Source organism: Pristiophorus japonicus, chromosome 2 (assembly GCF_044704955.1).
Source record: "Pristiophorus japonicus isolate sPriJap1 chromosome 2, sPriJap1.hap1, whole genome shotgun sequence".
NCBI classification, from domain to species: domain Eukaryota; kingdom Metazoa; phylum Chordata; class Chondrichthyes; family Pristiophoridae; genus Pristiophorus; species Pristiophorus japonicus.
The window spans coordinates 220,545,550-220,562,788 of NC_091978.1; the positions used below are offsets into that span (position 1 = coordinate 220,545,550).

General features: G+C 41.7%; 1 protein-coding gene across 6 annotated transcripts in view; it reads right to left on the reverse strand.

The window, feature by feature from the left end:
* Nucleotides 1–2,073: 2,073 nt before the first annotated feature.
* LOC139243956 (uncharacterized) overlaps nt 2,074–17,239 on the reverse strand; it is a 41,902-nt gene continuing 26,736 nt past the window's right edge. For 2 of the 6 annotated variants that reach the window (XM_070870924.1, XM_070870934.1), the window contains exons 2-3: nt 14,230–14,316; nt 2,074–8,667 (exon numbers count right to left, since the gene is read on the reverse strand). In XM_070870924.1, coding sequence (XP_070727025.1) covers nt 2,754–8,315 — 5,562 coding nt within the window. In that variant the 5' untranslated portion in view covers nt 8,316–8,667; nt 14,230–14,316 and the 3' untranslated portion in view covers nt 2,074–2,753. Of the gene's footprint in view, nt 8,668–13,006; nt 13,097–14,229; nt 14,317–14,451; nt 14,780–15,099; nt 15,215–17,239 lie in introns of those variants that run through there. The other 4 variants (XM_070870940.1, XM_070870929.1, XM_070870923.1 and 1 more) reach the window with 4 other exon arrangements.

Genomic DNA, 17,239 nt, shown 5'->3' on the forward strand with positions numbered 1-17,239 from the left:
CCTGGCAGTTGGATTGGTCCACCGTGTTCTACTTTATACTGGTTCAATGGTTGTTTAACAGCAACCATAACTTGCATTTGAAATGCAGGTGTCACACAGAAGAATGTCCCAGGGCACTTTACAAAGCCCAAGGATAACAAAAACACATTTCAAACAGGTCAGAAAGGTTGGGGCTGGGGACAGAGAGGAATGCACGTTTGAAGAGCTGGGTTTTGAAGGAGAGCGAGGTGGCAAGGCAAAGGTGGTTGAGGGAGAGAGCTCCACAGAGCAGAGATAGAGCAGCCCAAATTTTGAGTGACTAGCACAATGGAGGTTGTGCTCACCAGTGATGTAGGTGTGATAAATACAAAAAGTGAGAGAAGTAGAGAAGGGCAATAACAGTATTAATACAATCCAGTATAGCGATCTGGGGAGTCTAATGGACCATTACCATTGGCTGTATAAGCCAAAGGAAGAGCTCAAAAGCTGCCAAGTGATCATGAACTTGTACTGAATACTAATACCGTAAGCACAGTGTACTTTTCAAAGCTTGGAAAATGCATTGGTGAGACAGAGCAGAAACCACATTTTCCACAGTTAACCCAAGCTATTCTATATCCAACTTTGTTCCCAACAAAAACACTGGATATAAAAATTAGAGGAATGAGAAATCCCATTCTGCAGCACATTAAAGCATTACCCATTTTCAATGTCAACATAAAATTGAAACGTGTGTAGTTATCCAGAAAAGTCAATTCAAGGTTCATAAAAGTTACCTAGAATTAAATTTTAATTTGGAAAATGTATGATTTCTACACCCATGTTCATTCCTCTACAATACTACTTAGCCAATTTAATTGCAAATTGATCTACATGTTCAACTAGGACAATTTTAAACCTACTTTCCAGACTCTCGATTCAGGACAATACAACCAATATAGACCATGCAAGGTTTACTCTCAATACAGTAAGAGTCCATAAGAGAAACACCAGATTTTAGATTTAAGAAGCATTCCATAATAATTCCCTCAAAGTATTTAATGGTAATTTTAAAAATGACTAATATTGAAAAGGTGATGTTTCTTTGAATTAGTTCATCTTGTCCCATATTTGTTCTATAGCACTATATCCAAATCCGTCACAATTTTTCTTTTCCATCCATTCTCTGCCAATTACTTTATTTAAATAAAATGGGAATTATAGAAACAGAATTCAAGTAGTACCAACTACTTCTGCAGTTACATTGTCCAAACTGAGCTGGAATAAGCAAATAGAAAAGCATGCAACTCATAGAAAAACATGACTTAAAACTCCCATGGTGACGTAGAAGTCTCAATAATATTTTTTTACCTTGGTTCATAAATTTAACAAAGCAAATAACTGATTTATAGAATTAAATATTCAAATGAGTGAGATTCATACTTCAGCTGTAGTACCAAACAAATAACAATTCCAACTACATTTGCAGAGTCTCTGTCGAGCACGTGGTGTGTACAATGGCTGTGGTCACTCTGACCTCTTCCACAAAGTGGACCTCTGACCATCCCAATGCCTGCCCTCAGCCAGGCCTCGGTTTTCACACCACCTCACCGAAGGGTGCTGCTCAGCGTCGAGCTTACGGCTCACATCCCGCCGTAGGCAACTAGGCTCATACAGCAGTGCCTGGTCTCCAGTCGTCTTGGACCCCCTTGCCACTGGACCAAGACCTTGCTCTGCTAAGCCCGTGTGCAACGGCCACCCCACGTAAAAGGAACTCACGCACAAGCATCTTCCACCCTTGAAAATGAAGTTCGGGACTTGGAACAGCAGGACCCTCATGGACAGCAGCGACAATAGCATAAAACTATTTTTTTTTTAAAAAGAATGCAAGGTTTCTTCCAGGGTTCAGGAACTGATACAAAAATATTTCAGAATTGTCAGCCCAGCCAGTTAATGAAAAGTTTTGATCACATTTCCATGATGGTTCTCTAATCTTCGACATGCTGGCAGAAACCCTGAATATAGCTATTTTTGAATTTAACTATTATTCTGTAGTAATAAATATGCACTTGTGAAAGACAGTATTTTAAAGTCATAGTGAAAATTTCACCTAGTTTTCTTTATTAAGACAAATATCAAACAACCAATATGCAAAAAATATCAATTTTCTGAGATTAACTGCAGTGTATAACCTACTTTAAAAATTCACTCTACAGTGTACACTGTACACATCATCTGGCTCTATACATAAGTGAATATTCCATCTTTCGACAAGCACACTTGAGTTAATAAAATTATGTTGCGCTATTTTAAAACATGTTACACAAACAAAAATAGCACTTGTTTCAGAATAGTTAGTTTTATCTATGTCTACAAAATGTTACATATTAAAAAGTGAAATTCATATAGAAGTTAGTATGGAAATTAAAAATACCTAATTTCTCCCAATTATCATATCCTTACAATTGGTACAATTACATTAGATCATTCAAATGTTCCTTGCAATTGTACATCTTTAATAACAAACAACAGTGTGGCTTCCTTTTTGTCGCATCTTCAGCCCACAGGAATGGCAGTTTACAGTCAGCATATCTTTCACTGCTAAAGGTTCATTTTAGTTTAAATCAGCATGACAAAAAAGGAACATTTAGAAATTTCAAACAGCAAGTGAGCCAAGATAAATGATTCACTTACAGTAGTCCCTTGTTCATTTTGAACTTGTGTGTACTAGTGTACATTCTGGGCCCAAACCAAGTCGAGATCTTAAAACTCAGGATCTGTCATTCCCCAACCGGTCATTCTAGATCAGATTTCCTTTCCACATCCAATTCTTCAGTTTCACTTTCTGTAGTTTCTTGAATGGTGGTAACGTCATTCCAGTCCCGGGTGGCTTCCATTAAATGGCGTTGCCCATGAGCAATCCATTCCTCTTGATCACAAAACATCCGCCCACAAAACCAACAGTGAAACTTAAACTGCAACTGTTCATTTTGAACATTTTTTACAATCTGATAATTATTTTTATGAATCTTTTTTAGTTTGATTTTCAACATATGCCTTTCCTTCACTGGACTGACTACCTTGCAGCTATGCCATTTGTCAAGTAAAATGCCTTGGTTTCCAAATTCTTGTCTTTGATGCTTTTTCTTTAAATTGAGAGAAATAACAGTTCTCTCAGATAAAACCACCTTGAGTACATGACCGTTGTACTTGCTTATTGTTTGCATTACATTAGCTATCTCTTGAACATCTACATCTGGATGGTTTAACACAACCACAGGCTGATTGCGGCGAGGGCATTTCACCAATTGATTTTCACTAAATGGTTTGAGCCTCAGTTTGCGGGCAGTCTTTAATATCTCACAGTTATCAGTAACAGGAACAAGACTGTTTTGGTTTTTTATCTTTTTTAATAGTAAATCATCCTGAATGTGATCAGGTTTTCTTTTTCTGGTACTTTTGCGTTTCAAAGGTAATTGTTTACCAGCACTGGACTTTACGGGTCGAGATTTCTGACGAGCAGCTGTCTTAACTGAAATAGTGTTCCATGTGTTTGGTCTGTCAACCAAAGCAGACGATTGATTACAGTTACTGTTTTTCTGGTATTTTGACTTAGGAGAGCAATTATTTCTTGAATCAGGTTTGGCACAAATGTTTTGCTTTTCTGTCACAGATGATGCTTGTAATTCTGATTTTCCTGCCATGCTACATGAAACTGGTGTGGAACACAACACTCTCAAGTTTTGTGCCGGATTGATAGTTTGGCAACTTACAGTAGAAGCTTTTTGTTTGTAGTCGTCAGCAGCGTTCAATACTCTAAGCACAATACCACTGGAAACAACCTTGTAAGTAGTTTCGTGTTTAGAACAGTCAATATCTTTTACTAGGTAATGAGGAGGTGGTGTGTTTTCAAGATTAACTTGTTTTTTTGTAGAACAGGGTACAAATGCAGAAACACATGAAGACATTTCTGATTTGGACTGCAGTTGTGGGAAAAGCGAATTTGGCACATCTTGACCAATGTTGTCATTTCCAGACCCATTTTCATGAGAGTTTGGTACACTGCTCTCAATTTCAGCAGCATTTTTAAAATGATCAAGATCTAATGCATGTTCAGTCTGGTTAGATGCATCATCAGCAGCTTTATGAAAGCATTTACTTTGATGGATACTAGGAGGTAAAACAGAATGAGTTTCGTTGATTTTACTATGAGGCCTTAATTGAACTTTGGTATGATTGCTTTGGTTGTCTGCAACAGATGGGGCTGACAATGAAATACTCTGAAGTTTTACTGTAGATGGAAGTGTTACCTTTTCTGTGAGCTGCACAGTTTGGCCAAGGCTACAAGGTACTAGTTCAAGTTTCTCAACAGCATCAGTAGCGTTAACATTTTTCAGATCTGCACTTGGATTGCAGTTTGAAGGAAACAAAGAGACTTTGTTTTGCAAACTAAGCTGGTGGCAGACTTTCGAAGAGGGTGGCATGCTAGTTGTAGGTGTATCTGCTTGTAGCTCTACTGAGGAATGACACACATTCTGTTGAAAGGAATGTCCCTCAGAACTGCTAGTATTTGATTCATAAATCTTTGTAAGTGCCACTGGTGACTGCTTCTGAACTGCTATTTGTGAATTTACCAAAGTTGAAACTTGCTGTTTAAAAACATTTGGCGTTAGTCCAGAGGGAGCAGGAGTAATTACAAAGGTGTTACTGAAGTTGTGAGAAACTGAAGGTTTCCCAAGCCCATCTATAATTGAAAAAGTATTTGGCAGTGATTTATTTTGAAAGGATACACCTTCTGGGGATACATTTGGAAAAACATGAAGTTTTGGAGGGGAGAAGACTTTAGTTTGGTAGTTCTGTGTCACACCAGTTAATGGATTCCCAGTAGTGCTAGACACTATTCTCTGTACAAAGCTATCCATTTGTGTGGAACACTTCTTTGCTGTTTTATCACTACTTGTGGAAGACAGTCCTAAACATACATTAGAACTGTTCTGATTTAAAGAAAATTCACTAGAGTATAGATTATGTGTATCCTGGATCATATGGATATTGCCATCAAACTGTTGAAACTGATTTCCAGAAGATCTATCTTGAATCTCAACAGGCGACATTGGTGGCATAGGAGGCAATGATGAAAGACACACAGCCAAATTATTACCACTGGACAACTGGAATGAGCTTCCACTTACTGACCGAATTGATGTACTGAGGTTTATATTTTCAGACCTTGGCGTGCACATTGGATTCTTGTGACTTAATGATTGACTTATATAGCAGCTTTTACTGGATTCTTTTTTCTCAAGGCAGTTTGAGAGACTTTTACTATCTCCCTGAACTGGAGAGCATAGATTAACTTTCAGGATCTCTTGTGCAGAAGTGAATGAAGTACAATTTTTGTCTTGGTCATTATCCCATCGAATACTGTCTGGAACATCATTCTTACCACAGCTAAGAGAAAATACTGAAGAAATGATAGGCCACTGTGCATCAGCAGAAGGGTCTTCGGTGAACTTGGAAGTATCTAGATCACACTGATCACTGAAGTCTGTATTAATTGCAGGGTCTGGTGATGTGTCCTGTGCATACTGAATATCCTCTCTAGTTAATTCACTCTTATGAAACGGTGACAGTATTTCACTCATGAATGCCAAAGTGTTTGTAGACACAGTGGTAAGTGAAGTAGTAGCAGCTCCTGCTATACTTGAACCAATAGCCTTTTTTGGTAAATTCTGATTGTTTGTCTTTGTAATCAAAAGCTGACTGCAGCATCCTGATTCAATTTCATTATCATTTGCATTAATTTTTCTAGGCTCCAATGCATTTGATTGCTGAAGAGGCCAGTCTGGTTTCTTCCTGCGGTTTTCACGCTTTCCCAATGTAGGATATGAATTGCTAACACAGTGTATTTCATTATGATCTTGAGCAAGTAAGCATGATGCAGATGCATTACTATGATTCTGTACTGCAGCAGACCACATACTGTGACTTTCAAATGGAATTTTACAAACTTCAGGATTAGTGGGTTGCTCATCAACAATACCAGTATTCTGACATTTCAAATATTCTGCGTGAAACACACTTTTAGGTACAATTCTGGTTTGTTTTACAGATGAACAGTTAGGTGTAATTTGATGATCACTGTTTTTAGAAGCTGGAGTTCTTTCATTGCTAGACGATGTCGGAGATATCAGCAACGGTGAAGCCTTACCAACATCAAGTTGTGTACAGCGAGATGTGATGCAAATTTGTGTATTGGCTTTCATTTCAGCAGTTGGCAAAGATTCAACTGATTTGATAGGAGTTTTGCAACTGGAATCCATCAGTATTTGAGCATCACACAAATGCACAGCCTTAGACAATTGTACAAAAGGTTTCTTCAAAGTTGCTTCAAGAGAGATAACTTCATCAATGTAATCTGTATTTTTATTATTCAATCCCGATACATAAAACTGGTCTCCCTTTGAAATAGATTCATGTCCTTTACTGCCAGCAACTTCATAAGTTACAGAGTTTTTATTTTTCTGTGTTTCTTTAGATCCAGAAAAAGTTAATTCCTTATCAATTTGATTGAGTTTCTCCTGGGTATCGGCATTCAAATCCTTCACAATAGTTTTGCTACTTATAGCACCTTGCTGAAGACAATGCACCACTTCCTCCAAAACATCTGGGGATACAAGGGGATTTTGCTGTGAACCCCAAGTAGGGTCAGTTTCTGTTGGTTCTCTGCCTTGTGGCTGTTCTGCAACTACACTCTGGTTCTGTTTTGGACTGTCTTTGTTTCTACTCTCCAATCTAGAAGAGTTGCTAGTTATAGGTTCTACATCAACTGGAGATGGAGGGTTTGAAAAGAGTATTTCAGTATTTATTCCCATACTCTTCTGGTCAGCATCAACTTCATTCAAAGGACCTACATGGTGTAATTCATTTTTGTGATCCACAATATGTGTCAATAATGTAAGCGAATGATTTGACATACTATTCTTTTGTGGCTGTGCAATTTCTGTGTTCACAAACTGTTGCATTTGTGATGGAAGTGTAGTCATTTCTGATGTACCAGCTCCTAGCAGAGGGCAAGAAGCTGCTGAAACCTGTGGTATTAGTTTGAACACCAACTGCTGTTTCCCATCAACAGTTTTTATTTCGATTAGTTGAGCCAAGCAGTTAGAAGGAATAACCACCTGTGCTGGAGCAACCAGCGTTAACGGAGTACCAGGCTGAACAGCGTGTTTAGAAGACGCAAGTACCTGTAGCTGAATCTTTCTAGCATCAGTGGGAGAGCAATTCAAATATTTAGTATATTCTACAGTTGATTTATCCATGTTTTTATTTTCACCTACACTGCTTGTACCCGTCTGTGGAAGAACAGCAATATCCAAGTCTGCCACTTGACAAGAAGTGCTATTGGGATTATGAGTCACAACTTTGGAATCTGCTATCTGATCATGTAGGCCATCGTTAGCAGAATTCTCATTTGGAGTAGTTGCTGTTCGTTGAACTTTTAAGACGTTCTTAAGTTTGGGGAAAACCTTTTTCTTATAGCCTTTCCTCATTGGTAGAACAAACACTGATCCACCATTTTTTATGATGTCTCTGTGTACTCCCTTGGTATGTTTCACAACATAATCCTTTCGGACTGCACCATAATTACAATACCTACATTTAAAGGGAAACGTTCCAGTATGCTGTACAGAGTGACGCTGGAATTCTCCCCGAGTGTAGCAAACACGATCACATCGCCCACATTTGTACTGAATTTCTTCATGTCTCAGAATGTGTTTTTGATAAAGAAGTAGATCTTTTGTTGAAAACCTGCATTTATTACAATACAAGGTATCTGGCTTTAAATGCCTAGTTTTGTGTGGTTTCTCCTCTATACTCGAGGATTGATCTTCCTTGCTGACTCTGAGCTCTGTGTTTAATGAACTGTCTATTTTGTGTGAAATTGCATGTACATTCATTTGTTCCACATCATCCACAGTGAAACCACATCTGCTACAGACGAACACAGGTTTGTCTTCAGGATGCTTTTGTTGGCAATGTTCTTGGAGTTCTGCAAAGCTGAACTGCTGGATATCGTCACACTTAACACAAAACATTAACATTTCATTTATCTCTTTTCCACATCCCTGTACGTGATCACAGATTTCTATTCTCTCTTTACTTATTTTTAGATTCTGCTTTGACTGTTGCTTTTTAGCACCCAAATGACTCTTGATTATTATGGTCTTTCTTGCAGTCTGCTTTCTTCCAGTACCACACTTCATTGGGACTTCTGAAGCAGTACAAGCAAAACTCTTCTTCCCTGGGAGATCTTCCATTTTTGGCAGCAGCACTCTTAACCATTTAAGCTGCATTTTTTTTTTTTAAAGTTGCTTAAATTTCATCAGATTTTTAAAAATGGATTGTTGAAAGTAAGCTGTGCTGTATTAGCTCCTCTTTGTTTCCTATCCTTTACTGTCGGTCAGTTTTCTCATTTAGTCTTGAGCAATCACCTGCAACACTCCAATCGAAGAATTTTGTTTTTTTGTGTGTAACATTTCCACCATCTTAAATAAAATTCAATCACCCGCTGTGACTCAAATAGAGAAGAACCACCAGAAATAAAAGGGTTTCCTTGCTCCAAATGTTCTTTGAACTTCTTTTTTGCACCATGACCTGATTTTCAATACTGCAAGGATAGCCCAACTTATGACACTATGCTTCAACCTATAAGAAGAAATGGGAAAGTTAGGTTTTACCTTAGTAGTTTATAAAATATTACATGGATTGTAAAAATAGCTGTTTCACCAGAATCACAATACAGAAAGACTAGAGGAAAAGTAAAAATGGTAATTATTCAGAAGTTAAAAAACTGTGTGGGAAAGCACAATACTTGGGAAGTCAAACCAGCGATGCCCCAAGAATATTCATTTCTCAAATTCATCTTTGGAATACATGCACATATAGTGATTTAAAGTAGGTTTCTCATGTTCCTCAATTCCCCTACAAATTGGTAACAAAGCTCAGGTAATATAATTCTTAAATTCCAACTGAACTTTATGTGCCCTCCCTTTTTGCAAGAAACAAGTTATCAACTCATAAACCTGGAAGTATCGACTTCAATATGTAAATGACTTAAAACATAAGCAGATTTATACACCTGAGAGAAACAGTCGGTGAGAAATAGCAGACGATGAAAGCAGACATTTGTCAAGCTCATGTCCTTCTTCCCAAAATAAGGAGAGAACACAAATGTACAGCACAAATTCATTCACGAATAGGAAATGCAGACATCAATTTCAGCTTTCATTACAGAATAACATCCAAATAGAAGACTGTACCTCAATGTCAAGTGTAAGCAAACTGCATACAGAATCATATGTATGGCTAAATGCTTAAGAGAATGGCAGATAACAAGTTAAGTTACATCAGCATAAAACACTTCACAACTTCCAAACTAATTCAGTTGGTCAGTTTCCTTCACTAAGTATCTTCTAAAAAATACGGAAGAGATCAATTCTTAATTGTAAAATTTTCATATGGAACTATTTTTAAAAAATTAATTCATGGGATGTGGGTGTCGCTGGCAAGACCAGCATTACCCATTAGTAATTGCTCGAGAAGATGGTGGTGAGCTGCCTTCTTGAATCGCTGCAGTCTGTATGGTGAAGGTGCTCCCACAGTGCTGTGGGAGTTACGGGATATTGACCCAGTGAAAGAATGGCGGTATATTCCCAAGTAAGGATGGTATGACTTGGAGGAGGTGGTGATGTTCCCATGTGCCTGCTGCCTTGGTTCCTTCTCGGCAGTAGAGGTCGCAGGTTTGGGAAGCGCTGTCAAAGAAGCCTTGGCAAGTTGCTGCAATGCATCTTGTAGATGGTACACATTGCAACCATGTTGCGCCAATGGTGGAGAAAATTAATGTTTAAGGTAGTGGATGGGGTGCCAATCAAGCGGGCTTATGATTGAGAATAGACTAATGGGGCAATAATTGGCTGGATTTGTTTTGTCCTGCTTTTTGTGAATAGGACTGAGAGAATGGTGGGGATGTCTCCATTTCATATTCTCCCTGCTAACTAACATGGACTAAATGAAAAGTATTAGTTATAGGTTCAAGTTTGTATTATGTAACTGTTACACAATGTATGGCAATTCTTGAATAATCAAGCTTTTGAACTAGTGTAATATGCCCTGGGCGGACACGTTAGATTTAAAATGGAAGAAACCAAGCGGTGGGCCTTCCTTGGCCAAATTAAAGCTGCAGTCAGCAGCATTCTTCACAGAACAAGACAGCAAGCTGTTTATGGGACCCAAGGCTAACAAAATTAATTGAATTCTAGGGACTGAGATAAGAGGCAAAGGGACTGTGAGATTATCATGGATTAGTTGATTTTTAGAATACTTATTTTGATATCTTATCAGTAATGGATTTATAATCATGTGTAAGAATTAAATGTAGAAGTTTGCAATCATCAACTGCGTGCAATGATAACCTGAACTATATATGACATGTAACCCTTTTGCTTATAATTAAAAGTCTGTAAGTAAGCTGGAACCAGGCAGCATGGTGTGAGAAAGAGGATTGCCATGGTCAAATGAAGTCTTTCTCTCTCTCTCTCTCTCTCTCTCTCTCTCTCTCTGGCGGTCCCTCGTATCGAGGATGACTTGCTTCCACACCAAAAAGTTTACAGGTGTTACAAAGAGGGACCTGATATTCCAGGTCCCGAACTACACATTGAAGTGGAAGATGCTGGTGCGTGGATTTTTTTTTTTAAAACGCGTGGTGGCCGTTGCACACCAGCCACCACACGGGCTTGACAGAGCTGGGTCTTGGTCCAGTGGCAAGGATTAACCAAGACAACTGGAGACCAGCTCTGCTGCATGGACCTAGTGCGCACACATATCGCAGTGTGGGCTGGCCCGTGCTGCCCCTGGACCCCGATCGCATCACTCTACAATCTCTCGCTGCTCCTGCTGTACCTGGCCACGCTCCAATCAGCAACCTGGATTATGGCGACGTCCAATCCAGTCACCCTCCTGAACCGGCTCGCGCTGTACTTTGCAGTGGTATGCTACTTCCACACCGCTCCTTTTGTAGCCGACCTGCAGCTGATGTTCCCTCGCAGGTGGGGGCCACGCGGTGTGCACAATCCACAAGTTCAGAGAAAGTAGTACAAATGGAGTACAGCTAGCCTCAGAAGCAATGTCATATGTAGCTACCACTGTATTGGAATGTTGTGATGTCTGCAATGAATTAAAAACATAGGCAATCAGCAAGGAGGTCGTATCGCTAGACATGGGGACATGCTCCGTTTGTGTTGACATAACTACCCCAGATGTGAGTTTTGATGGTCAAAAACAGATGATAATGTAATAGTGTCATAAGACTAGAACCTGCTAAACAGAGGTGCTGCAGACGTAGCATCTTTATGATTGGTTCAAGAGGACTCCATAGGATTTGAATGAGAGTAAGGATATAAGAAGGGGTCTTTCAGACACTTAGGTTGTAGAGGCATTCAGCTGGAAGCATGGGACCATCCATCAGATGGATCAAGGAGGGATGGGCTGGTGGAGGGACCACATGTGTGACACCGACCGGATGGAGAGTCAAGAAGACTGAGGGGCCAGAAGAAGTTGCTTGTGGAGATTGCAACCTCTACCCAGGGCATAACAGGTAACATAAATCTTGATTCCGCCTTCTATGAGTGCTGCTCAGTTGCTGTAATAAAATATCAGTGTCACCAATACGGGTCAAGTTGAATATTTTGGAACTTAGGAGTGGAAAGGTTAATTGGCAAGAACCCCGTAACTCTAACTGGACACAGTGGGCAATTTTCCACTTTGTCAGGTAGATGCCAATATTGTAGCTGTACTGGAACAGCTTGGCTATATGTGCAGTTAGTTCTGGAGCACAAGTCTTCAGCACTACAGCCGGAATACCATCGGGCCCATAGCCTTTGCTGTGTCCAGTGCACTCAGATGTTTCTTGATATCATATGGAGGGAATCGAATTGCTGAAGATTGACTGCTGTGATGTTGGGAACCTCAGGAGGAGCTAGAGAGGATCATCCATTCAGCATTTCTGGCTGAAGATGGTTGCAAACACTTCACTCAGCCTTGTCTTATGTACGCTCACATGCTGGGCTCTGCTATCATTGAGGATGGGGATGGTGGAGTCTCATCCTCCCGTTAATTGTTTAATTGTCCACCGCCATTCATCATAGGGTGTGGCAGGACTGCAGAGCTTTGATCTGATCCATTGGTAGTGTCGAAAGCTTGCTGCTTCTGCTGTTTAGCATGCAAGTAGCCTTGTGCTGTAGCTTCACCAGGTTGGCACCTCATTTTTGCAAAAGAGGACAAGTCCGACTGCGGTAACTACAGAAGAATCTCCCTGCTATTGGCCACGGGGAATATCATTGCAAGAATCCTCGTCAGTCGTCTTCTCCCTGTGGCTAAAGAACTCCTCCCAGAATCGTAATGCGGATTCCGTCTACTAAGGGGTACAACGGACATGATCTTTACCGCGCGACAACTACAAGAGAAATGCAAGGGACAGCACCAACCCTTGTAGATCACTTTCTTTGACCTCACAAAGGCCTTTGACACCATCAACCGTGAGGGATTATGGAGCGCCCCCTCCGTTTCGGCTGCCCTCAAAAGTTTGTCGCCATCCTCCGTTTGCTCCATGATGACGTGCAAGCCATGACCCTGACCAGTGGATCCACCACAGACCCAATCCACATCCGGAATGGGGTCAAGCAAGGCTGAGTCATTCCACCAACGCTCTTTTCGATCTTCCTTGCTGCAATGCTACATCTCACCCTTAGCAAGCTCCCCGCCGGAGTAGAGCTAAATTGTAGAACATAAGGGAATCTGTTCAACCTCCGCTGCCTCCAGGCTGGATCCAAGGTCATCCCATTTTCTGTCATTACAGTGCACAGTACTACAGTACGCAGGCGACACTTGCGTGGAGGCCAAGCTCCAAACCATCGTCAACACCTTCATCGAAGCATTCGAGAGCATGGGCCTTACACTAAACATCCGTAAGCAAAGGTCCTTTACCAACCTGATCCCTCCACACAGCACTGACCCCCGATTATCAAAATCCATGGCAAGGTCTTGGTCAACGTGGACCATTTTCCATCCCGAGAGCCTCCTGTCAAGCAAGAGTAGACATTGGCAACTAGGTCCAACATCGCCTTCAGTGCGCCAGCGCTTATGGAAGAGTATTTGAAGACCAGGACCTCAAATCCGGCACCAAGCTCATGGTCTATAGGGCAGTAGTGATACCCGCCCTCCTATATGGCTCAGAGACGTGGACTATATACAGCAGACATCTCAAAACGCTGGAGAAGTACCACCAGCGCTGCCTCCGCAAGATCCTGCAAATCTATTGGCAAGACAAACGCACCGTCAGTGTTCTCGCTCAGGCCGACAACCCCATCAAAGCATTGACCACACTTGATCAGCTCCATTGGGCGGGCCACATTGTCTGCATGCCCGACACGAGACTCCCAAAGCAAGCGCTCTACGCGGAGCTTCGACATGGCAAGCGAGCCCTAGATGAGCAGAGGAAACTCTTCAAGGACACCCTCAAAGCCTCCTTGACAAAGAGCAACATCCCCACCAACTCCTGGGAATTCTTGGCCCACGACCGCCCAAAGTGGAGGAAGAACATCTGGGAGGGCCCTGAGCATCTCCAGTCCCATCGCTGAGAACAAGCAGAAACAAAGAGTGGACAGCAGGTGTGTGCATCAACCCAGGCTCCCCGACCACCCTTTCCTTCAACCACAGTCTGCCCCACCTGTGGCAGAGACTGTAAGCTCCCTCATTGGACACCTGTCACCTGAGAACTCACTTTTAGTGTGGAAGCAAGTCATCCTCGACTTCGAGGGACTGCCTGTGATGATGATGACAACCTCATTTTTAAGTACTGTTCGTAGCTCAAAATGGTTAGGATACTATCCTCCTCTTAAAGTTGTGTTTTGAAATAATCAAATGCTCTTGATAGAGCCACACTCCAGATTTATTTTCCTTTTAGTCAATTTACAAATTCCATATTCATATTTCCCATCGATGGATTTAGAACTTGAGGCCTTTTAATCAGCAGTATTTTTTAAAAACTAAGCACCACCTATCAACTACTTTTATTTAAAACCATTATGGTCTGTTCAGTACCAAACAAATTTCAGGGAACAATATCAAATACTTTAAAAATATCTCAACTGTTATCACTGGGGAAAAACATCTGTTCACAAGCATTTCCAACTAATAGTTTGAGAGATTTACCTGGACACTTTCAACCTTCTTAATCACCAATTTCACAGCTCTTCATTCTTGCTAAAATGACACCTCCCCAAATGTTTCCTGAAAGTCCTAAAAATAAACATTGAAAGATATTTTACCAGTCACTTCATTTACAGCAGATACTAAACAGCTCTTTGTTTTAATGAACTCGTGTTAACTCAGTTCTCTAAAATACTTTTACATTATCATAGATTTTAACTTAACTGGGTTTTAATTGCAGGAATTATACTAGTCCTTTCTTGAAAACCAGTACAACAGGTATTTCGTCACTTCTCCCTTCCTTTGTTATTCAGAGATAAATGGAATCCAGTAAGTCAGAGACTGCAGCAACAAAATGTTATTTTCGTCTATATAACATGAATAGTTTCCCATGAGGTCTTAGGTTCTTTTGCCAAATTTTTTCGTCCCTCGCCTTTCCTCGTCCCCTCAACCAGAATCTTCAAAACAAGTTTTATTTTTCCATTTAAGGAGTTGATCGCCCATGGTGTTCTGATGAAGCAGGGTTAGAGTGATCCCGGGGAGCTTGCATTCCAGAGGAGGTGTCTGTGTTCCCGTGGGAGGGAGGGCTGTGTTCCCGGGGAGCGGAGGGGCTGCGGGGTGTCTGGAGGCGGTGACCCTTCCCCTTCCCCCACCCCGGTGCTCAGTCCCGGCGCGGTGTCGAGGATTCCGGTCCGCGGGCTCGGCGCTCAGGAGCGGTTGGTCTTTCAATGATTTTAGTGAAAATCCACGGCCGGGGAGCCCGCGCTTTTAGTGTGTACACAAACCCTGCAAACAGACATGAAGAAGAGGCGGCCGAACTCGAGCCCCGAATCCCCAAGCAGCAGCAGCACCATAGACAACAGAGGCACTTACAGCCACCGCCCGGCCCTCTTACCGGCTGCCGCCCTTCAATCCCCCCGGCGCTGATGGTCAAAGAGTTCTGGGCCGCTTCACCGCGCCCGGCAGCCTCAGCACCCGAGCGCTGCGCTGCGCTCCCGGAGACAGCACTGTCCGCCCGCTCCCATTGGCTGGCTGCGCGCTCACTATAGAAATCTACTGGCTTGGGCAGGCGCCGCGCCTGGCAATGGCACTAAATGGCGATGCTCCTCCCTCCCCTCCAACACGGACTGTGGACTGACTGCATTACAAGTCAAAACTAGAGCTCGGCTCAAGACTCGTATTCAGAGGGCAAGGAAGAGACGGACATAAAACGACGGATCGTTATTTGCAGATCTGGATTCGTGCTGCAAATATCCAACCTCTCTATACAAAGTTAAAGTTTTAACAGTTTTTTTTAAAAACTGCATTTTTGAAAAATAAAAATTGGTTAAAAATTGATCTGAACACTCCTCTTTATCCCTCTATTTGAAAAGGATCCAAAGACCCCGGTCTGTTGGCTGCATTAAGACACGCTGTAAATGTTTTTCATGATTCCCCACTCAAATCCAATGGCTGAACCCTCGCCCTCCAAAGACACTGAAACCTCGGCAGAAATCGGTTGCATAAACACCAACGGAAAGATACATTCGGCCATTTGCCTACATCAAATGCGACGCGCTGCCAAGTAGCAGCTTTTTTTTTACGCTGAATCGCCGCATGGCTAGTTTTCCGCTACCGATATTTTAACTCAAAATGACATTTATATATAGCTGCTGTTAGGAATTTGCTCCTTCAAGTAGAGCGGGTGGAAAATGTGCAGGTAGGCGGAACGTTGAGAACATTATAATGAACTGCCGTGCCTCGGGCATCGTATCCAGAGTTACTATCCAGATTACATTCTACACTGGAATTTACCAGCAGGTCATTCTCCGTGAGACAGGGACACTACCTTATCTTTAAAGTCACATGACGAATAATCAACATTCTCGATCCCCTCCCCCATTTAAAGGATTCGTAGGCTAAAAGAAAATGTACTGTACTACAAAAGATCATGCACAAACTGGACATTTTATACCGACCATGACAGTTAAAAACATTCTATGCTTTTGTCATTTGTTTTAATATACACGTCTTTCAAATAGAATGGTATCTGCTAGTTACTACTTATGTTAATGGATCAGTAACTTTAATTGAAATGTTTTGCAATTAAAAAGGGATTGTTGGAATCTATCCTCGCCTGTGCTTAAATCCATATCATGTTTCCAGCAACTCGGACTCGACTTCTTCAATTTGGTTTCCAGCCGACTGAGAGCTGGACCAGAACCAAGTCATACCTTGCGACTGCTCCCGCGCGTCTGTCGGAACTTCGGCGCGAGAACCGCGGAAACGCCAGGTAAAACCTTCTTCTGGGGTTTCCACGGCTTTCCGAAAGTAACGGCAGATGAGCGGGAAACCTCGTTCCCTTAAAATCAGAGGTTAGATGATTTCACAATACATTGTGCAAGGACGGTGTTGAATAGCAGCCGGGAGACAGAGCTTAATGCTGAAGAAAGAAGAAATGGCCCGTATGCAACAATAAAATGTGTTCTAACAAAAGCCTTCTGGGCAAGGCATATAACTAGACTATTACATTTGTAAGCTAGTGAAATAGGTCCAGGCCCGGAAAAGTGGTCTTGTGGAAGACCAAAACTGTGATTTCGATACAGTTCACACCACGCCTTAGGACGTTTCACTACGTTAAAGGCGCTATATAAATACAAGTTGTTGTTGCTGAAAGAGGGACAATTGCAGAAATTGTTAGATCTTGGATGGCAAGATCGTTTATAACTGGCCAGCTGGGTTAGTATGACCATCTCATGATGCACATCAGTTAAATACATCCAAGTGCTCATGTTACCCCACAGACTGAATTAAGAGACTTATACGGAGGGATCAGCTGTCCCAGCTGAAGCCAAAACAAAACTGAAGGATGCCAATAAAGAAGATCTTGATGCCAAGTCCACGAAGGCATTTGAACAGATGGACTAATTTAGTGCCTAAGGCAGTATTGAAAAAGCAAGTGACACCGTACTGAGGCATCATGCCAGACCCGAGACTCCCAAAGCAAGCGCTCTACTCGGAACTCCTTCACGGC